This window comes from Bombus terrestris, chromosome 11, assembly GCF_910591885.1.
Source record: "Bombus terrestris chromosome 11, iyBomTerr1.2, whole genome shotgun sequence".
NCBI classification, from domain to species: domain Eukaryota; kingdom Metazoa; phylum Arthropoda; class Insecta; order Hymenoptera; family Apidae; genus Bombus; species Bombus terrestris.
The window spans coordinates 17,717,112-17,738,228 of record NC_063279.1 but is presented as its reverse complement, the minus strand read 5'-3'; the positions used below and the strand labels follow the sequence as shown (position 1 = coordinate 17,738,228).

Sequence of the window (21,117 nt, the reverse complement as noted above, 5' to 3'; positions counted from 1 at the left end):
ATTACGTACTTATATTACTAAATAATATTTAGTAATAATATTTCTTCTGAAGTCTTCATGTTTTATATTTAATACTATCGTGTATGACAATGTCTCAGAATACATTCTTTTATCCGGGGTCGTCGGCTTTCAGGTACCAATCAATAGCAATATACTTATCACGTGTGAAATTGATATATTTCAAAAGCAGAACTTGCGGATCACGGACGGTGTTTTAGTCATTGACAAAAACTTAAATTGTCATAAACACCACGTGAACAAGTGTAGTGTATTTTTGAATGCATAATACACTTTCCCAGTCAATATGATCGAATGAATTGGTAAAAATTGTTTTGCTTAATATATTAAGACGACCAATCAGAATGAACTGACTTTGGTCAAATTCAGCTCTTATTTTATATGTACAAAAAAGATTGCTATCGAGAACTGCTAGAACTTGATCTCGTGTAGCGACGGTGCCGATGTCGTGGATTATTTGGGGGACTACGCGAACGAGTTCTTGGTCTACGTCTTGGTGGCCGTGGGCTTCTGCGACGATTAATTGGTGGTGAACGTCTCCGATAACGAGGAGGAGTATTTCTACCTCCACCACCCCATCGTGGAGGCGCTCTTCTTCCCATTAAAGGTGACATCCTCCGCATCGGTAACGGTCGTGGTTTTGGTAACAATACTGGGGCAGCAGTAATTTCTTGACCATCTATTTGTCCTATAGATATATAGGAGAAATACTCATTAAATTAAATTATTAGTATCTATTAACAAGACAATAAGTAAGAAAAAGTTCGAAATTTTGTACTTACCACCATCCATGTGTTTCATTGCATTCTCAGCTTCATCTGCTGTTTCAAACTCCACATAAGCAAAGCCTCGTCCTTGATTTGGATGAAGCTTATCCATCGCAAAATCGACCATCTTTATCTGACCATATGTAGAAAAAATTTCCATAATATGTTCTTTAGTAACATTACGGGTTAGATGTCCAATATGTATTTTTGTTGGTCTAGGAATTGGTGATCTTTCCCTACGTTTTCTACGTGGTGAAGGTGATCTATAATACAAATTAAATGAAATAAAAAAGAAGTTACAAGTAAGGCTATTTGTATACATGATCTCAATTAATATTTTCACCTAGAGCGTCCTTTGGGTTTCGGTTTATCAATTACAGAATTACTGCTCTTCTTTTTATCTTTTTCTCTGTCCCTGTCTCTGTCCCTGTCTCTATCCCTTTCTCTTTCTCTTTCCTTTTCCCTTTCTTTTTCTTTATTATCATGTCTACGCGAAGCATCTACACTCTTGCTTCTGCTTCGTTTTCTTCCCCTATCCCTAGAACTTCCAGAAGAACTTGCTGAACTCGTAGAGGTAGTACTTGAAGTAGAGCTTGATCTGGAACTGCTTCCACTGCTTGTGGACGATGATCCTGAGCTACTATCAGAAGAACTGTGAAATGTGAATAATAGAAATATATTGAGTATAATTTTTCATTTTTAATTATTAATTCTATCAGAAAAGTATTTGTTTCCTCACCTACTGCCACTGCTGGACGTTGAGGCAGCCCGCTTTTTTCTATCTCTTTCTCTACCTCTTTCCCTCTTATTCTCTTTATCAGTGACTTCAGAATCACTTTTACCCGTGCTATCTTTACGGCTGCGTGCCCTACGTACACATGAAAACACCCGGTAATGACGAGGTTACGATTAAACTAAAAAAACAAGATCAAAACGGTAAAAAAATAATATGCATTACTCACATCATAGTATGATATAAATTTTCAGGTTATAGGTGTGGTTTCGGTCCTATAAACGTAAGAAAATCTTGTTGAACGCCGTGCAAATGCCAATAATGGCGGACGGTGCCGCTAAAAGACAGTCGCCAATTCACAGAACACGTTCTCGTTGTTAGTTACGTATTTAACAATACTGCATGTAAACAATATATAACATCGACAATTAAGAACTTTATTCCATCAACGAAACATAATGGAATAACATACAAGGTTTATGAAGTGTACGAAACTAAATTACCAATAAAATGACACGGCGCTCGCGTCGTTATTCCCGCCGGGTTGCGGCCATATTACCTGAAATCATAAAATTTATGAAAATCTAACCAAACAATAAAACGACCATTTTATATACTATTAAACTAGTTGCAAGATAAATAATACAACTACGTTTGTTATTTGATATTTTTTTAGCACATTAACATAGTTATGTTTCAATTATATCTTGTATCACTCATATTAAATATAACGACAAATGTAAAAAGTGCATATCATTTAATATCGAATCGTTTCAAGATCATGAAACAATAATAAATTTCTCTTATCATGAACTTAAAAAGTAACATAACTCACTCATTTGTACAGTTGTGCAGAAAGTATTTTGCCATTGATAAACCCTGCTTTTTAATTTAAATTAACTACTTGAAACTAAAAATTATTAAAGATATATATTGTTAGCATCTTTTAATAATTATGTTATCTATGTATCCACGTGTAAATTTCGATCAACATTCATAAACTGATAAGGCTACTTATAATCTCCTTTATGAACACTCCTATAATAAGCCGCGCTTTTCAAATTCGTTCCTCATAAACAGTATTCCTTGTAACTCATAGTTACTCAAGCTGTAGTTAACTCCTTAACCTACAACTACGGGCATAGCCCGTAGTACGATAATCGGGCCAAACGTAAATTCTCGAACGTAAATCGTAGGTTATGGGGTTAAGACAGTACAAGATAGACGATGATTTTATTAGGCATAATTAAGTAGCTCCAATAACATATCACGTGATACCTACATCTACTCCGGGAGTGGAGGCACTACATAGATTTCAATGTCATCTCTACCTTTTTTAATTGAGTTCATGTACCACGTGATACGATCATTCGAAACCACCATCATTAATATTGATTTAATTTCTGCCCTTTTTAAAAATCTGGTTTGACTCAATTGCAAGAATGAGATGTAATTGATACCTGCAAAATATAATAATAAATGCAATAAATAATTAAATCAAAGATATTCTAGCACAATTAGAGTACAATCAGCTTGTGTTTCATGAATTTTATTTTTGTAGATTGCTGCAGCGATACGTAAGTACCGAAATGTATATGTATGTACATTTAAGTGATAATAACGAGCAATATTTATGTACAAGTACACCGAATTATAAACACTAAACATTCGTCACATTTTACGCATAATCCTCTAAAGCAATCTGTTTTAACGTTGTACCAGTCCTTTGTTTACTTTTATTTACTTCTTTTTTAAGTGCTCATTATGTGAAAACTACATAATTGGAGTAAAATATGGAAAATCGTATGTTTCCTTTGTTTTGGCACAGCTCATTGTAAAGAAAGGGAAAAATATATATAATCAGAAAATAAATAGGAAACGAGTAACGCGTTTTATCAGTAGCGCCAGCAATGGAAGAAATATTTCTAATCATTTTTGTGTATCCATTGTTCTTTTCTTTTTTATCAAAGATATCGGATATTCGTCGAGGAAATGTTTCTTTAGCCTGAAAATATTCGATGTTTGATAAGCCCTTTAGCAGAAAGATATGTGCTATTTAACAATAATAATTCGATTACCAATTTGTCGCAAGGTAACTGGGCACGCAATATTTCACGATTACCTTACGCATACACGGTTCGCAATTATTCCTTAAGCTTGCATAATTGATAATATTGGTCTCGCATACAAATACATAATACAGAAATCGCCATGCAATTTTTTTTTAAGCAGGGTATATTACAAACTTAACAGTAGCTGTAGATATATCAATAAATTTATGCAATATATATATATTACAAAATTGTATTCCCCTTGTTAACAAAGTCCGTTATTTATGTTTAATTTTTTTCTGTTTTTCTTTTCTTTCTTCTATTATCGAGTAATCATCCACCATTGTAAACATTTAAAACATACTGGTCTGTCACTTGCTTTCTCGCCTAAATATTCTAAATATTCTCTTGTTATACATCCATTCGTCCATCCATCCGTTTCCTCTTGGCATTCATACAGTTCTCTTTCGTATATCTTTCTAACCATTCTTCTTTTGTTTTATTTCGTAAAAATTAATTGATCATATTAGTGGTCACATCGATAAAATCATCATTTATAACAAACAAATGAAATCATTATAAAGTCTTATATTTTTTTATTATTTACGTATAAATATTGTTAAATATGTATATTAAAAATTTGCTACACATTTCATTTTACACGATTATTTTACACAGAATTCGTTATTCTATCCGGATAATGACTTAAATCGATTAAGTAACTTTTTGTTAACTGGACACGAACTCTTCTTGCATCAATGAAGATAGGAGACTATAGTAGCGGGTTCGATTTTCATCCTGTTTACAGTGTTGCTCTACTTTCGTCTGTATTGTTATACAACGAAAAAAGAACACGACCACGAGTCAAAATCGACCCTAAAAAATGGTGCGCAACGATAATCTCTATTTTCTTTGTTACTCGTCTAATTGTGTATTTTGATCGATAAGGAAAAGAAAAAGGAAAATTAATCGATGCTGCATTTCGAGAAATTGAGTCACGACGTCACGGTATCAAAATCTAAACTGACTTTATACTGAGTACTAAAAAATAGAATTGTGTACGCTGCTAAACGAGGGAAAATTCGTCAGCAGCTGTTCTTGCTTAGCGATTAACACTAAGCGTTCGGAATTACTTTCGTTGACGCTTTCGTGACTCGATTACTTCGATCGTCAATCGGTCCGAACGCTTCTTTCTCCCTCGGATAAATGAACACGTTTTATTTCGTGTACATATCGAATTGAATGAACACCCTTTAAAAAATGACTAAATCAAAAATTTTTGCTAATAACGAGACAGACAGTCTTATATTAATCGTAGACTCGGCGATGAACACCTTTTTTTTATCGATTTGACGTTCTTCCGAGTTCAACGCGAAACAAAGAATCTAATGCATTTTCCGTTGTTAGTAAATCACAATGGAAATCATTAAACACCGATACCGATTTTTCCCGAAGATTCTTGTCTATCGACTATTATTATTCCACTGAATATATTTTAACATACCATCGTTCATAATACGCATTGTACACTGCGGGTATCACTAATAACATAGATGAACGATGACAGCGTTTGACGTCCTTGTTCCCTCGGGAAAATAATTGGCCTTGCTCTACTTGTTCCAAGTATGTTGACGGTGGATGTGGAATACGGTAAATGTCAATCAACATTTGGGCCGGAAGAACTTTATAATATCCCGACCGAAATAATATCATTTGATGTAAATTATTTAGCTGCTTCGACACGAAGATTCAGACGGATATCTCGTAAGCGGCATATGTTCTTTCCTCTTTGGAATAGGAGACGCGTAATGACGGCAATTCTTGTACAATCTCCGTCCAGCCGCAAGATGGTGCGGAGACCGTAAAGGTGGGCTATACGGATATCTCATAGTTCATATCATAAACACTAGCACGATCCGGTGTCGGTGTCGTGGGCCGTTGTGATCTGTTCTCATTAGGCGCTGACACCATTTCCATAGAATCCGTCATTTCCAAAGCTCTAACAAAAGACATTGGTCTGCGTCGAGTATCGCCTGATGTCGGAGTAGTTGGTGTCGCCATTGTGGCTTTTCGTTTCACCTGTGGCGACTGATGCGGTGGGAAGACCGGTACTCCACCCCTCATCGCAGGATGGTACGCCGTTCTAGGAGTATTCACGTACAATTGTTGAGTAGGACTCGTTGGATTGGAACGGTAATAATCGTACGGTGGTGGAGGTCTTTGCGAGGGTGACTGATGTGTCGTTGCATTTGCCGTACCGGTTGGAGCAGGATAGCTGCCAGGAGAATTATCTTTCCACATATAGACACCACGTTGAGGTGAACCCGCTAATTCTCGGATATTGTCGACAGTATTGTTAGTTCTTGAATATGAATGATCAGTACCTTGACGAACGAGCTCACTTTCTGACAAGAACCGTCGCTGCGGGCTATAACCGGTTACGACGGCACCACTAGCAGCACCAATACCGGTATTATTTCCTTGCTGTGCATCGTAATAAGTCGGTGCGTCGTTAACTCCTATAAAATCTGGCCGACGAACCTGCGTCGGCGTACCTGGATTTGATCTGTAACAGAGATACAATATTTTGATCTCCGTGCTTTTAAATACCGCACTTGATAATTGAATACTCGACAAATGCACAATAATACAGTGAACCAAGATGAATATGCGAGTGCTGAGCATTGTAGCCATACAAATACGGTTCTGGCGAAACATACAGGAGAGAGAACAGCGCATCATTCCTGTTATAAAAATTAGCATCTATTCAATAAAAAGTAAAAACGCAGCGAACCTAGGATATACATATGTATGTGGACATTTACTTGCGTGTTTGTCGACTGATACGTGTATAAATATGTATATAATGCTGGATATTCCGACAAATATGTCCATCTTAATGTCTTTATTATTCACATAACAAATGAAAATGTTATTCAAAAAAGTTGCATGGTTGCAAAAAATGTAATACAATTCTTTTTTCATAAATGAATGTCCAATTCTGTATGATCAAATTTGATAAAATAATGAATTCCGTGTACACCGTAAATAAAAATTTCCATAAATAGAAAACATGTTTACTTGTTCTTTGAATGAAAATGTCATAATGAGAGACTATGTTAATACTAGGAAGTTGAAAACTTAACTGTGAATGATATTTATTAGCTACTGTTTATATTCCAAATACATATACTGAACATGTTTCATAATGAAAATAATAGAATAAACAAAATTATTATACTCAAAAGTCAGTATTTCATAGAAATTTACGGCAAAAGGTTGAATACTCCGTTTAAAAAATCGATCGTCAAATTTGTATTATATCTCCCCCTGGAAAATAATTATTGTCATAATCTGCATTGTTATATCTTTCTTGCAACCATACACATTTGCAAATAATATTTTCATTTATTACTTGAAATAATGAAGATATTTGAGGTGGACAGACTTGATAGGCACCTTTTGTATCTAGACTAAAGTATGCATTTTTCTTAAAAATATATATACATATATATTAATATGTATAATAGTAATATCTACATATATATGTATGTATATATGTATATATAGATAGATAGATATATGTATGGAATATACGCAAGAAAGCATAACTTTAAACTACGATATGTCCTCGTAGGATGAAGTTCGTGTTTACCTGCAGTAGGTTGCAACGTGATGGTAGAAAGCAGCTTCTTGCAGTTACCACCCCCTGCAGTGGGACACAAACTTATCTATATACCATATATCTTGTAATATGTACATGCAGAGAAACTAATTCTCTACGATATTATTGTGATCTACATCGCGCAACATTTTTTTTCGTCACGTTCCTTCGTCATTCAGAAGGTGAGAATACTGGTGAGAGAATAAAGGAAGAAAGAATAAGAGCAAGAGTGAGGTGTTCATAGTGAGGGACGGGGAATCTTAAGTAAACAGGCTTCACATCATGTTGAGAGGTAGCAAACAGGACATTGAAGAAGGAGACTGTTCAATTTGTATTGGTAGCGTGCTCAAGAAATGCAACGTATTATAACTATTACTAAATGTGGCGCTTCCCTCTTGCTCTCTACAACGAGGTAAATTTTTGTGCAATGTGAAAACGCCGCGACGTACAATTAAGAAAAAAAAAAAAAAAAAAGAAAAATATACATCTAAAAGTTAAATATTCCAAAAGTACTTTATATATATATATATATATATATCCACGGAATAGAACAAATATTTAATAATTTTTATATCACACAAGATGGTATCATACAATATACACTTGCACATATTTTTCTTTCTTTCGAAGTAAGTTTAATTTGAATTTGTAATTGTTCTATTTTCGTTTCAAAAGCGACAGACAAGCATAGTATACCTGCGAATAGGACTGGAAATTGCAAGCGGAGTTGGTACTCCAATAGCTTTAATCCGTTGCGTTGTTGGACTAGCACCCCCTTGACCTTGGCCTCTTTGAGAAGCTGTGTCTGGTGAACCACTAGCTTCTGGCGATAAAGGATCAGGCGTATGGCTCCGAGAACCATTCATTCCCCTATAGGTATTGACAACGTACCTTATGTATATTAGAAAAACAATTAACAAACGATGTATCATTTGCTGTCATTTTTTATTTTACCTTGGCCTTGGGTGAGGGCTGCCTCTAGTGTGGTGCATTGGATGGCGATGTTGCGATGGTGGAGGGTGCCTGGGAGATTCACTATTCTCCACAGGTGGCAGGAAGAAATTGCTTTTGGAACCATGTCTTTGTACTGGAGGTGTGGGTTCGCAATCTGCAGATTGCGATGCGGTAGGTTCCATATCTGTATCCGACCCATCTCGTCCAGGAGACAACTGGAAATAATAATCCAACTTGATGCTATCTTTATTGCAATAAAAAATTTATGTTCATTACCAAATTATTATAGCACGCTTTTGTACATAAATAATGCACATTTCTTAGGGATATTGGCACTCAACCAGGATGAGTAAGGAATAGGGAACTGAACAGAAAATAACTGTCGCATCTTTTTCCAACGTCGAAAATAAAATATTATGTAGAGGAAGAATCGTCACTGGAAATTGTACACTAAAGGAGAAAATTTGGAATTAACGAACAAAAATTTGTAAAACTTGAAAAATCGTGCAACATCTTCTTAAATGTGTTGATATGCACTACATTTGCGAGCAGCGATATACATTTTATTGAAGCTCTGAAGCGCGGGAAAGAATAGATTAGCATGAACCTGAAACGTCCTAAAGCGGAGTGAATTACATATCTATAATAGAACTACATACAACTGGTGCGTTAAACATCAAAAAAGCGTTAAAGTTGCATGCTAGAAAGGAAGAGCTATTTACATTTGTAAAATCTTCTTGTATGTAGTATCAGAAGTATCAAGCAAAGTTGCACTAGCTCTTACCTTATTGTAAGCATTTGAACTGGCATTTCTAACACCATTGCTGCTATCCATGTAGGTTTTTACCTGGTTCTCACTGCCTATAGTCGATATCTCAGATGTAGAAACTCCGCACCGTTTTCCTGAATACTTTTCAGGCTTAATCAAACTGAAATGTTATAAATTCGTAATTACTTATTTATTCCATATAACATTTTGAATAAAAAATTAACTAGTACATTACCTGGGGTATTGTGGTCCAAATTGCGTATAACAGCAATTGTGTAAGCAACCATGAGAAAAAGGATTGTAGCCTCCATTAAATTTACCCGTTACCTGTTCATTTGTTGTACGTCCTCTGGAAACAAGTACTACGTGAAAGCCAGTCAGTCCAAAGATTGGAATGAACAGAAGTATAACCACTCCCATAAGTACAAGTCTATTTTAAATTTAAGGATTGTAAAATACAGTAAATACAGTTTGCAGTAAAGAGATTTATCACTTAAAATTAATTGCAGCATCTCCTAAGATTGCAATTATTAATTTAGGAAAAAAGGATACGCCACAATAGTATCCACTTCACCCAACTGTTGCTTACGTTCCAATACAAAATATAGGCAAAGTCCAAATATACTGAGCATATGAAAACTAAGTGACAGGAGAAAGAAAAAAAAGAACCTGTAATTTCTCCTACCAATACAATTATTTACCCATGGGCAGTGATGATCGAATGTCTAGAAATATAAAAAGAAAATTAGACTTTCATACAACAGAATCATTCAAATTACATTGAGTGTATACCTCAATACAATGATTGCACACGCTGCAATGTGAACAACGTGGAGGTCTATAAAACTTGCATGTAACACACCATTTCATACGAACTGTAATGCCATTGATTTCTACATTTTTATATAACGGAGCATGGAAATCATCTTCTCTATCCTCATCAGGAGGTGCTTTAAAAGAAAATCATGCTACTTCAGGAACTATATTTTTGTAAATTGTATTTGTAAAACTTGCACTTCACGTATAAACATACCTTTTGGAATAACACCTGGATCCATAAATGTTGCTAGTGTAAAATTTGCCAAAACAAAAAAGGTAATGACTCCTTGAAGAGCAGGTACCCATGTCCCCCATCGAAACACGTAATATTGACAGCTAGAAGATCCAAGTAATACATAGTGAACACACGTCTTAACAAAAAATTGGTATATTCTTAAGAACGAAAACAGGAGCGCAAACACTGCGGCCACTCACGAGAAGGTAGACATGTGTGCGGAACTTACGGAAAACAGAAGAAGAGTGTCGTGGTGCTTAATAGGGCTGTCCAGGCAAACGTAGCTGGTAGATACCTTGTCTTTACATCGCATTTCGGCATTCTGTACACTCCACTTCGTGATCGACGATTAACGAATTATTAATGGGTAAGATTTCTGCTACCAGAAAACATGGCCGCGTCCATCGGCACTGCTTATTTGCAAAGTGAGCGATCCGTATTTAGCACGGATTTCCATTCGCGCTATGTCTGTACATTCGTGGCATTTCGATAGTCTATCCGTCTATTACACGCGCGTCACTTCAGTAAAAACATCCGTAACGTGATTAATATTTAAGCACTCCTGCATGCACGATCCGCGAACACACTACCTTGCTGACATAGATATATATGTATATAGATATATATAATATACATATATATATATATGTATATATTGTGGCCGGACAGTGAGCCGTGCCCCCTCTAATACAAGCGTTCCACAATATGATCCATCGAAACCTTACGGTTCACTTTCACGATTCACCATTCTTCTATGTCTATAGAAGCGTAATCTCAGCTTAATGTAGTCATATGTAGCTTAACGTCGTTACATGCGATATTTCCAAACCTTCGCAATTTCGAATTTCGTATTTACCGACAGAAAATATGAATTCTTACTAAAAAAAACTTCCTTACCGACGATTCTAGGAAACTCTAAGCGCTAAAGGAAATCATTTCCACCGACCCATTTCCTTCCAAATGCTCCATTTTTTCTCAAATCGTTATAGCAAATTCATTCAAATCTTGATTGAGTACATATTCTAACAATAGTATTAATACATAAATTGATCTTCTTACACACTTTTTTCTAATAAATTGTCTACAAAAAGTTACACGATGTTTTATAAATCTTATTTCAAAATATAGTAATTGATCAGGTTTTTATTCTGAACATAGGCAATGTTCATTTGTTAATAGATTTATCAATTTTTTAATCAATGTTATTGAATCATCAAATTAATTTGAATATTTAAGTTCTTCAAATCTCAGGAAATTGGAAGATATTTATAAAAGTATGGAGAGGAGGATTCTACTTATGGAATAGGAATAAATTAAATAAATTTTCTTTTAATAAGTTTCATGTTACGAAATAATTAAATATACATATTAACTTTAATTATACTATTCATATATGCGTTGCATGCACATAGACTATAACGTGTAGAATTTATGTATATAATGATAAATGCATTGGAATAGAAAATATTTCTATAAAAATTCTTTTTTAGAGTATCGTGTGAAAACGAGAATTAGCTTAAATTTCATAATAGCGAGCAAAAAACTGTCAAGGAAGGACCGTTGCGGCGGCACTATATTAGGAAGTATGGCAGGAGGCCAACCAGATGACGAACTACAAAATAGCGAGAAGAATCCCATCGATACGAATCATCTAGAATGGATAACATGTTTTACACACACCCGTTTCATACATTCGACATGTTTCGCTAATTTGTATCGATACGGTTTAAGCTAAGTTATCATGTCCATGCATTAAATGCTCATTGCTAAATTCATGGCTTTCGGATTGAAATACAGTCTACTATTAACGATGCTTTACCACCCACGTCGTACATTTAAGAATTAGAACAGAATTATGCCACATACCGGGGAACTTTGTTATATAAACTCGGTTATTATTTAACTTTTACAATCAAGAATCCATTTTCAAATGAATTTCGCTGCTTCATAGGATCTAAGAATATTCGTCTTTTGCTTGTTAAAAACAATGCATTTTATAGTCCGCGAACGCTATTATAAGAAATTGTATTAGAGCAATAATGGATATCTTATGTAAGACCATTACTCAAATTAGAGACACAGAAAAATTTAAAGAAACATAGTTTATAAATATTTCAATATTTTCAAATTTAGAAAATATATTTGGAATCTAGTAGACAGAGGGTGTAGACCTAAAAAGTAAATCGTTGGAATTTTCTTTCGCAATTATGCAATTATAACGTTAAAGAACAGAATTCGACGTATAGATTGACTAAACTGCAAGAAAGATCGCAGATAATGTGATATTGCGTTAACGCAACGTTGGTCCTTAATGACTTTTTTGATATCAGTGACACGAAATAATCTGTTATCTTCGTTGCTCTCGTAATCATAACTTATCGTAACGTGTCTTCTGAAACTGAACAGCGATAGAAGTTATCCTCAGCTGAAGTTTGCAAGCGACTTGCAATAATGACCCAACGTTATACATACTATATGGAAGATTTTACATAATAATTTCAAGTGAAGCTCGATCTGTATGCGCCAATGAGATAAAAATGGAAGAGATGTTATTATTAGGAGAATTGATTTTTCTGAGAATTAATTTCAAGACGATGCTGGATCACCGAGGGCAGTATCCGCATACCTCTTTAACAAGTCGGCTTCCGAGGAACGGCCTCGTGCCAAGGGGACGATGATTTTCAGAACTTGGCACCGAAACGTAATTGCTTTTGCACGCTCGAAACGCCGTTGTCACTCCTCGGTGAGCATTGATGAGAGCTACGCGTGGTAACATCACCTACGGTGGTGACCACGACAACCACGACGATGATGGTAATGATGATGATGCGCTGGCAACCGAAAATATTTCTAATGAGACAAATTTACGTATAACGTATCTGTTGGCCGATCTTCATATGCGCCCACGGCATTTTCAAACGAGCATCGACTGAATGAAAATGGGTTCGGTACAAACATTTTACATTCCACTGACATCCAAAGCGAAAATCTTGTATACACACGTCTATCGTGTCTGATTAATCACCTGGTACATATTATTTATAGCCGTAGACTTATCTTTTGAGAATAGCGACTTCTCACTCGAGCATCGATTCCTTTCCGATCTCCAAAGCATTGTTCAATTCCTTATCCACGTGTACAAAAAAAAATAGATTTGCATAAACATTCGAAATTTATTTATAAATTAATGACACGATATGAATCAGATTTACTTTATTCCGCTAGTTAGAGATCAGAAAACAAAACGGCCTTCGTCTTGTTACGTTATTTGTTCTCATATTCTTTCATCGTTAAAAATGTTCTTATGTATGAGAAAAATATTCAGCTGTAGGATCATTGATAAATTATATAATCGATTGTTTCAATTCTAGACTGAGATCTTTCTTAAAGGTTGGTAAGGAACTTTTTACTTTTTGAAACAAGACCAAGATTAGAATATAAAAATTGCAAAAACCGCAGTAAGGTAAGAATGATCTGCCTTATAAATTATACGAAGAAAATATTATAAATGGACAGCTTGAATATTAATAGAAATGAAGGTAAACAATGCTTTGCCATTGTTTATATCATTATCGGTATGTTGATACGACTAAACAGAGTTAGTACAGACAGTTTTGGAATGTTTATGGAGTCAAGTAGAATAATATGCAGGGAACAGCCGTATCCTATTCGCATTTGCAGAAAATGACCACTGACCTATTTTCTCGAATCTGGAAAATGCGTGAGAATCGTTGATGAATCGTCTTTAAAGAGTCCGAAGGCTCGTTATATTTTTGTTGTTAGAGCAAACCAGGTGGAAGGTGGTGTTGTAATGGTTTGCAATGCGTGGGCAGCCGAATCTAAGAACAGCGACGTGTCTGAAAATTGCATGTAGATGTGCTTTTTTATCGCATAGGAATTATTTGCTCGAAGATAGATACTCGTGGGGAGAAGATTTGCATAATCAATGTCCGTTTGATGACATTGGATTGTATTCGCGATAATGAAATGTTTACTCGGTAAACTACGGAATGTTAATATATTTGTTAAGATAAATAATATCCAATTTTTTTACACTTTCTAGCGTTTCATAAATGAACATGATATTTACATGATACCGGTTTTCTCATCTTTTATATTTCCTCCTACATTTTCTTCTTAATCGGAAATCCGAAACGTAATGGCTATGTTATTCGAACCTTTAAATATACCGGAGGAAACCGCGATTATTGTTGTAACGAGTGAAAATAATCCACGATCCAGTAATACACCAACGACCACCGCGTTACGATGATATAATTTAAGATATGTGATCAATGTGTACAGGTGATCATGCAATTCGAATTGCAATCTTGTGTGATTTAGCGTCGGCCTTCCGACATCACGGAGGACCCACTTATAACATATTTCATTTTTCGTCGCGTCGCTCTATTTTTGCGCCCACCAGTTTTCTAGCTGGTTTACCAGACGCTGTGGATGTCTTTATACCGGGACGGAAAAGCCGCGGCACTTCAGGTATCCGTCGTCCGCCGTGCGAGATATCCGTCACCATGGTAAGAGTCGCGTAAACGTTTGCCCTCGTCGTCGTCGAGTCTCTCACTTTGTGTTCGAATCGACGTTTACTCGGCTTCGCATAAAAATGATTGTCTTATTAGTGATTTTCTTTTATAGAAGTGAATAAAAAAACGAAATTTACATGTACACAGTAAATAATTGTGAGACGGAATAGTTGCCGAAGATTAATAATAAATAAAAAGAGAAAATTTGCTGGAGATTGATTATACATACGATTTTTTTATGAAAAAACGCGATGCAAATTGAATTGTTGCTTTACAGGAGGAAGATGAGCAAAAAATGGCTGTGATGCGAAAAGCGTTCCAAATGTTCGATACGACGAAAAGCGGCTTCATCGACACGCTGAAGATTTCAACGATATTGAACACAATGGGTCAACTATTCGATGATGCAGATTTGAACGCTATCATCGCGGAGAACGATCCGGAAGGGACTGGTAAGGTGAACTTTGATGGGTTCTGCAGAATTGCTGGTCGATTCTTAGAAGAAGAAGATGCCGAGGCGATGCAGGAAGAATTGAAAGAAGCCTTCCGTTTGTACGATCGCGAAGGAAATGGATACATCACAACGGCTACGTTAAAGGAAATTCTTGCTGCTCTGGATGACAAACTCACTAGCGCGGACTTAGATGGTATAATTGCTGAAATTGATACTGATGGATCGGGCACAGTTGATTTCGATGGTATGTACTTGACTCTTTTCTTCATTTTCATTGCAAAATTCTCAAATTAATTTATTATTGCCTTGAGTAATTAGATTCTACGTGATTATTATATTTTTAGAATTCATGGAGATGATGACTGGAGAATAATCATGGTTTGAAAGAATTGGCAGAGCGACATCGAAGACAATACATTTAAAATATTATTTTAATATTTTTGTTGGCACTAGAGTATCTTGAAACTTGTTTAATAAAACGGTGATATACATTTTTCATTTGTTAATTATTAAAAATCCTACTCCACTTAACTCTGTAATTCGAAAGAGTAAGTCGTTGTATTTGAAAGATGCAAATAAGGTGTACATGCAGAAGACCAGATTTTATAATAAACATTTGCTCTTGACGGCAATTTATTCATTATAATTGATACATCAATAAATCTTTTCTTTAATTATTAACATTAATAACATCTCGTGCGCGATAAGTCCGTCGTATAAACCATCTTCACACGACTTCTAACAAGGCGCGCTTCGCCGTAGGAACATTTATGGCTGAGTGATGTCGTTGGTGGGTTGACCTTGGTGGAAGACGAGAACGTCTTGCACGAAGATGTTGGAAACGCTGAGAGCACCAGGAGCCAACGGTCTTTCCAGAGGGAAGCCGAGAGGTTTACCATCAAGGGAGATGGCACCACCAATGATTTCAGAGATTGGTTTGTTCTGGTAGTATTCGCTGACAGATGGGTCCTGAACAGTTTGTGTTTGTGCGTAGATTCCTTGGAAGCCACCAGCGTGTTGTTGTCCGCTGGCGACAATGCCACTTCCTGAGATTCCACCTTGGACTTGAGAGTTTGGCCAAGATTGAACTCCTCCGATACCTTGGACTCCTTGCATGCCATACGGAACATTCACTCCTTGTAAACCATGTCCGATTCCCCAATTTTGTGATGATACTCCTCCTTGCAGGACAGCAGACAGGCCTTGTACTCCGCCTTGAATTCCACCTTGTTGTGTACCCTGGACTCCTTGAACACCTTGGACGCCAGCTACACCTTGAACGCCAGCTACACTTTGGACTCCTTGAACACCTTGGACACCAGTTACACCTTGAACGCTAGCTACACCTTGGACGCCAGCTACACCTTGGATACCAGCTACACCTTGGACACCAGCTACATCTTTGGCACCTTGAACACCTTGTGCACCTTGTGCACCCTGGAGACCTTGTGTACCAGCCAGACCAGATAGCAATCCTTGTTGTGCAGATTGGACGACAGATTGAGCAATGTGAGATGGAGACCAGCTGCTAATATGTTGTCCGTGATGCAATTTTTGTTGTTGTTGTTGCTGTTGTTGTTGTTGTTGTGCACTCCAAATCATTTGAGCACCCTGGCCCCGATGTTGCCCCTGTTGTCCTTGTTGAGCTGCTGCTGCTGCTGCTGCTTGTATTTGTTGTTGGATCTGTTGAGCTTGTTGTTTTATTTGTTGTTGACCTTGAGCTGCGATATGTTGTCCGTGTAATCCTAAGGATTGTGAACCACCAACACCAGCAGCGTTAACAACTCCAACTCCTTGAATACTGTATGTCATGTCTTGTCCTTGGCCAACAGGGTTCTGGATTTGAGCATTGGGATACTGTCCGTGGTATCTGGTGTAGACATTGGCATAGTGATTCCTGACAGCTGTAAAAAAGAAATTACATATATGGTTAGTAACATTATATAATGATCGCCGAGTTTTTATTATTATTGATAGACCACCATCTATTTGCTGCTGAGCATTGGCCAAGTTTTCAGGAAGAACCTCAACGTTTTGTTGAACTCCACCGCCCATTTGCCAAAGTTGTCCTTGTTGTTTCAATTGTTGGTATTGGTTGACATTCACGATTTGGTATTGTTGGGCTTGGTAGGACAGGTTTTGTTCGGGGATTACTGGTCCGTATGGCATATTAAGTGGGTTTGGAGAAGAGATTACAACGAGAAACTGAAGTGGGAAACCTTGTGGTTGACCTTTGGGAAGAGACAACCTAGCAGGGAAACTGAAGATTTGGTGTGGCTATAAAAATACGATTAATTATGATTAATTACAATTTCATTGAAACATATTTTTTTTCAGAAAAATCGATATAGAGACGATTTACAAACCTCAGTAATGAAGAATGGTTCCTGAGATCGGATAGCAGCATTAACACCTTGTTGAATTTCAGAAGTAGATGGCCAGTCAGGACTCTGTCCAGGAGCTTGCTGGGAGTTCCTAATGATGATGTTCTGACCAGAGTGAACTAAACACGAAATATATTAAATATTAAAAATAAATTGATCATAAATAAATAATTCGTAGTTAGAAGAAATATTGAAACTTACGGTTTTGGATGAATTGGTCAAGTTGAACAAAGAGGTGTCGACTCTGAGAGATACTAATTGGTTTGCCTTGGTAATCGTATTTGGGTCCAAGGAAGACACGAACAACTGCGCTTGGTACATTTTGTTCACTGTGAACCATGACTTTGTATTGGTAGGGTTGATGGTCTAATCTTTTGAGATAAGCCTTAACGTTTTGCTGTTGTTCCTGTTGTTGATCTTGTTGCTGTTGTTGTTGTTGTTGTTGGTTAGATTGTCCAGTAACGCCGTTGAGGTCGATGTAATAGTCGCTGAAGAGAGTGACCAGCTGGCTAACATCGACGTTCTGGATGGTAACGCCAGGAAGGACAAGATCGTTGTACTGGTAGGCAGGCAAAGACTGTTGATATTGTTGGTAAAGGTTCATGACTTTTTTGAACAGTTGGTAGAATGCCGGATCGTGAACAGCAGTTTGTCCAAGTTCAAGAGCCGACGGTGTGTAGTCCCAAATGTTCTGAGCTTCAGGAGTATTTCCAAGGAGTTTGCGAGCAGCAGCCTGGAGGCTTCCATAGTATCTTGGGTTGACGCTTCTACCAGTTCCTTCAATCAAATCACCAAGAATGTTCATACCCTGTGGTTGGTACAAAGAAAGGAAGGCGCCTTGTGGGGTGATCACATTGCCAGAGTCAATGGCATCCATCAGTCTTTGTTCCAGAGTAGTAACACTTTGGATGAGTTTATTCTTTTGAGGTTGGAGTTGAAGATTCTCTGGACGACCAGCAAATTCAAGTCCATTGAGAGCGCGAAGATGTGGTTGGTAAAGAGCTTGTACATTTTCGTAGTTAATTTCAGAGATTGGACCAAGCCCGTTCGAAAGACGGTTAAGTTCGTAGTGAGCCAAAAGTTGTTGGTGAAGATACAGATATTGAGCTCCATGAGCAATGGTGCTTTGTTGGTCCTGTTGTCCTCCTTGTTGCAAGTATTTCCCTACAATCTGTTGTTGATACTGTTGTTGAGTCAGAGGCTGTTGTTGCTGTTGTTGTTGTTGGTCCTGCTGTTTCAAGACGAATATTGATTATATTAACTTTATAGTGCTTCTTTAAATATGTAGGAAGATATTTAATTATAATTTTTAAATTATTTACTTCTCCCAAAATGTATCCAGCAAGGTTGATATAGGAGTAGTATGCCGCAAGACCAACATCTTGAGTGAAGTAAGACAGTTGATGTTCATCTTGAGACAAGAGTGCAGAGTAGTTAACAGGGATGAGAATATTCCGAATGCCTCCTTCCTGGACTTTTTGAATGGCAATGTTTTGGGCTTCTTGGATGATTCTAGCGTCCAAATGATACTGGGGCAAGATTTCATAAACAGGTGGGAGGATGACTCCTTGGGTGTCTGGGCGAGTCAGTACAGCACCACCTAGAGCCTATTAGATGAACAAGAAAATGATTTAATAGAAAAATGCATGTGCAAGATTAGAGGCAATATGAAACATCTTCAATTCAATTCAATGCACTAATAAATTTCTCTTCCTGTAGTTTCTACTTACCTTAACAAATTGTCCTTCGTTAACATGAACACGGGCCCATGCAGCAGTCTTGAGAAAAGTCTGGTAGTCCTTGGCACCCAATAAAATCCTGTAGAGTAGGGAAACTTCTTTCCGAAGCTGGCTGATTGAATTAGTGAACACTGTACCCTGAGGTTGAACCAAACCAGCTTTCACAGCACCCGCATAGTACATTACTATGATTGGGTTGTTGTACTGGTGAGCATTGCTCTCAATTTCATAAGTTTCACCAAGGTTCTGAAGTTCTTGGTTCGGGATTGGCTGTGAGATCTTCTGCAGGAGTTGGATGATGTCTTGCTGTTTGCTAAGGAGATTCTGGTCAGCTGAAATAAATGAAAGTATTTCTTTGGTATGAAAGAAGAATATAATGTTGTGGAATTTGTTATATTACACATATGCCTTTAACTGAATATGTTACCATTATAGAAATATAATAAAACAGATCAAATAGTTTAATTAGAATCAAAGTATAAATTATAAAACGTTGCTATAGAATAAATTATACTTTCAGAAGAAAGAGAAGCAGAAGATGATTTTGAGTAAACCAGTGGTCCAGAATTATTCCCATGATACTATTACCAAAAGTTTCAAAATTACAAATTTCAGGATAGTGATTTCAAATAGTAACTTACCAGCATGTTGTTGTTTGACATTTCCACAGGCCCCTAAGGCCACGAGAGCCAACAGGACAATTAAACACCTCATTGTATTGTTCAATGATGCAATGCGATGCTGTCTGCCTCTTCGACCAGTCTTTTATACCCGAATCCTATCAAAGAAGGGATTTATCGGCGACCTGTCGACCCACCTCCCTCAAGATTTCGCAGTCTACCCGCGATATCCTTAACTATTTCGAATGTATTCGACGCATTCGATCGAAGGTTAAATGATGAATATGTATATATACATATATTATCATGAATAGATTATGCATTATTCTTCTACCAAAAATTCGGGGGTCTCTTTATCTGTGACTGTTTATCCAAACATTCTTGAAAACTTTTGCTTTCTACTCTAGTAAAATATTGCTATTTAACGAAGTTGCATTTACTTTATATTTATCCAAATAGTATTCAAATGAAAATAATTGGATTAGAAGTACATGCACTACTTAATTATATTACTTTCACGATGTTACTTCATAATCGTAGCTTAACTTAAGAAATACAAAAACAGTTCTAGAAAAGAAATGTACAATATATACATAGAAAATTATAATGTCATATTAATAAGTACATAAAGTGAAATAAAATAAAATAAGCTTCATTAAATACCTATATTTAATAGATTTTACTATGTTTGCATCTTACTTATTCTTCCATCATCCACGTACTTATATGAAATATATTTCTCTTGAAATATTTAATATACGTATATTTGAATAAACTTATTTTTTTATTCAAATATATAATTAACGATAATTATAGAGAAGAATAGAAAAATAATAAATAATATTTCAACATGAAATCTTTATTTTAAACAATAAATTTTTATTTACAATATTATTTTGTAATTAATAAAAAAATATTGAATCAATATTTTTAATACAATCCCAAAAAATCACAGTGTTGAGGGTCATCAATATCTTCACGCGCGGGATAATGTAGGGAGATAATATGTAATATGTTTTGAACTCTCAGGTGACTATATGCGTAAAGGTTATCACTCTGCTTATTTCTTAAATGTTTTTGCTATATTTTTATATCCCTGGGGGGTACAAAGAAAAAAGTGCGCAAAATTATACTGACTATACAATTTTCCAATGCAGCAGACAAAGCAGAAATAATAGGATACATTTGTTCTTGCTTTGTCATCGGAAAAAGTGTTCGTTTTCTCATTCATACATAAAATTTGCAGTAACAAACATAAAATATAAAGTTTAATAAATGTATTACATATGTTCAAACATTTATACATATATAAAATACTAATTTTAATCTTTTACTTTTATCTGTTGTCATATTATTTCATCCGATTAAATTT

General features: G+C 36.1%; 4 protein-coding genes across 10 annotated transcripts; 1 reads left to right on the top strand and 3 right to left on the bottom strand.

Annotated features, from left to right (window-relative positions):
- Window positions 1-155: 155 nt before the first annotated feature.
- Window positions 156-2,514, bottom strand: LOC100646991 (RNA-binding protein with serine-rich domain 1-A). Of its 3 annotated transcripts, none has more exons than XM_012314283.3 (7): window positions 2,354-2,514; window positions 2,022-2,077; window positions 1,748-1,916; window positions 1,525-1,653; window positions 1,129-1,437; window positions 801-1,048; window positions 156-706 (listed from the first exon to the last, which is right to left on the bottom strand). In XM_012314283.3, exons 3-7 carry the CDS (start codon window positions 1,750-1,752, stop codon window positions 417-419), a joined length of 981 nt encoding a protein of 326 aa, XP_012169673.1. In that variant the 5' UTR covers window positions 1,753-1,916; window positions 2,022-2,077; window positions 2,354-2,514; the 3' UTR covers window positions 156-416. The 3 variants fall into 3 exon arrangements, with proteins under 3 accessions (XP_012169673.1, XP_012169675.1, XP_003399332.1); XM_012314285.3 differs by having other exon boundaries at window positions 1,748-1,793; XM_003399284.4 differs by having other exon boundaries at window positions 1,748-2,077.
- Window positions 2,515-3,051: 537 nt separating this feature from the next.
- Window positions 3,052-10,382, bottom strand: LOC100646872 (palmitoyltransferase ZDHHC8). 3 transcript variants are annotated; one of them, XM_012314276.2, is made up of 10 exons: window positions 10,240-10,382; window positions 9,990-10,111; window positions 9,749-9,906; window positions 9,509-9,681; window positions 9,192-9,386; window positions 8,972-9,116; window positions 8,188-8,402; window positions 7,930-8,124; window positions 5,954-6,135; window positions 3,052-5,860 (listed from the first exon to the last, which is right to left on the bottom strand). In XM_012314276.2, the coding sequence occupies exons 1-10, from the start codon at window positions 10,329-10,331 to the stop codon at window positions 5,442-5,444; spliced, it is 1,896 nt and encodes a 631-aa protein (XP_012169666.1). In that variant the 5' UTR covers window positions 10,332-10,382; the 3' UTR covers window positions 3,052-5,441. The 3 variants fall into 3 exon arrangements, with proteins under 3 accessions (XP_012169666.1, XP_012169665.1, XP_003399331.1); XM_012314275.2 differs by having other exon boundaries at window positions 3,052-6,135; XM_003399283.3 differs by having other exon boundaries at window positions 3,052-6,135; window positions 7,930-8,103.
- LOC100647229 (troponin C) lies at window positions 10,240-15,496 on the top strand. 2 transcript variants are annotated; one of them, XM_012314278.3, is made up of 3 exons: window positions 10,240-10,377; window positions 14,826-15,246; window positions 15,347-15,496. In XM_012314278.3, the coding sequence occupies exons 2-3, from the start codon at window positions 14,844-14,846 to the stop codon at window positions 15,373-15,375; spliced, it is 432 nt and encodes a 143-aa protein (XP_012169668.1). In that variant the 5' UTR covers window positions 10,240-10,377; window positions 14,826-14,843; the 3' UTR covers window positions 15,376-15,496. The 2 variants fall into 2 exon arrangements, with proteins under 2 accessions (XP_012169668.1, XP_012169667.1); XM_012314277.3 differs by lacking the exon at window positions 10,240-10,377 and adding an exon at window positions 14,386-14,542.
- Window positions 15,497-15,617: 121 nt separating this feature from the next.
- On the bottom strand, window positions 15,618-19,920 carry LOC100646552 (allergen Cr-PI-like). Of its 2 annotated transcripts, none has more exons than XM_012314274.3 (7): window positions 19,767-19,920; window positions 19,117-19,457; window positions 18,709-18,993; window positions 17,588-18,617; window positions 17,369-17,505; window positions 16,985-17,279; window positions 15,618-16,906 (listed from the first exon to the last, which is right to left on the bottom strand). In XM_012314274.3, the coding sequence occupies exons 1-7, from the start codon at window positions 19,837-19,839 to the stop codon at window positions 15,771-15,773; spliced, it is 3,297 nt and encodes a 1,098-aa protein (XP_012169664.2). In that variant the 5' UTR covers window positions 19,840-19,920; the 3' UTR covers window positions 15,618-15,770. The 2 variants fall into 2 exon arrangements, with proteins under 2 accessions (XP_012169664.2, XP_020721112.2); XM_020865453.2 differs by having other exon boundaries at window positions 17,588-18,614.
- Between the last annotated feature and the right edge of the window lie 1,197 nt (window positions 19,921-21,117).

Bases quoted from the DNA above. Each gene is read 5' to 3' on its own strand.
- LOC100646991 (XM_003399284.4), bottom strand. The intron at 1,049-1,128 runs GTGAAAATATTA...TTTGTATTATAG, and splicing joins AAACCCAAAGGACGCTCTAG to ATCACCTTCACCACGTAGAA. The intron at 707-800 runs GTAAGTACAAAA...ATATATCTATAG, and splicing joins AATGAAACACATGGATGGTG to GACAAATAGATGGTCAAGAA.
- LOC100646872 (XM_012314275.2), bottom strand. From the start codon at position 10,331: ATGCCGAAATGCGATGTAAAGACAAGGTATCTACCAGCTACGTTTGCC. The intron at 9,117-9,191 runs GTAATGTACTAG...ATAACATTTCAG, and splicing joins TTTGGACCACAATACCCCAG to TTTGATTAAGCCTGAAAAGT. The intron at 6,136-7,929 runs GTATACTATGCT...TCTCTGTTACAG, and splicing joins ATTTCCAGTCCTATTCGCAG to ATCAAATCCAGGTACGCCGA.
- LOC100646552 (XM_012314274.3), bottom strand. From the start codon at position 19,839: ATGAGGTGTTTAATTGTCCTGTTGGCTCTCGTGGCCTTAGGGGCCTGT. The intron at 18,994-19,116 runs GTAAGTAGAAAC...TTCATCTAATAG, and splicing joins ACGAAGGACAATTTGTTAAG to GCTCTAGGTGGTGCTGTACT. The intron at 17,506-17,587 runs GTAAGTTTCAAT...TTTCGTGTTTAG, and splicing joins TGACCAATTCATCCAAAACC to TTCACTCTGGTCAGAACATC.
- LOC100647229 (XM_012314277.3), top strand. The intron at 15,247-15,346 runs GTATGTACTTGA...TTATATTTTTAG, and splicing joins GGGCACAGTTGATTTCGATG to AATTCATGGAGATGATGACT.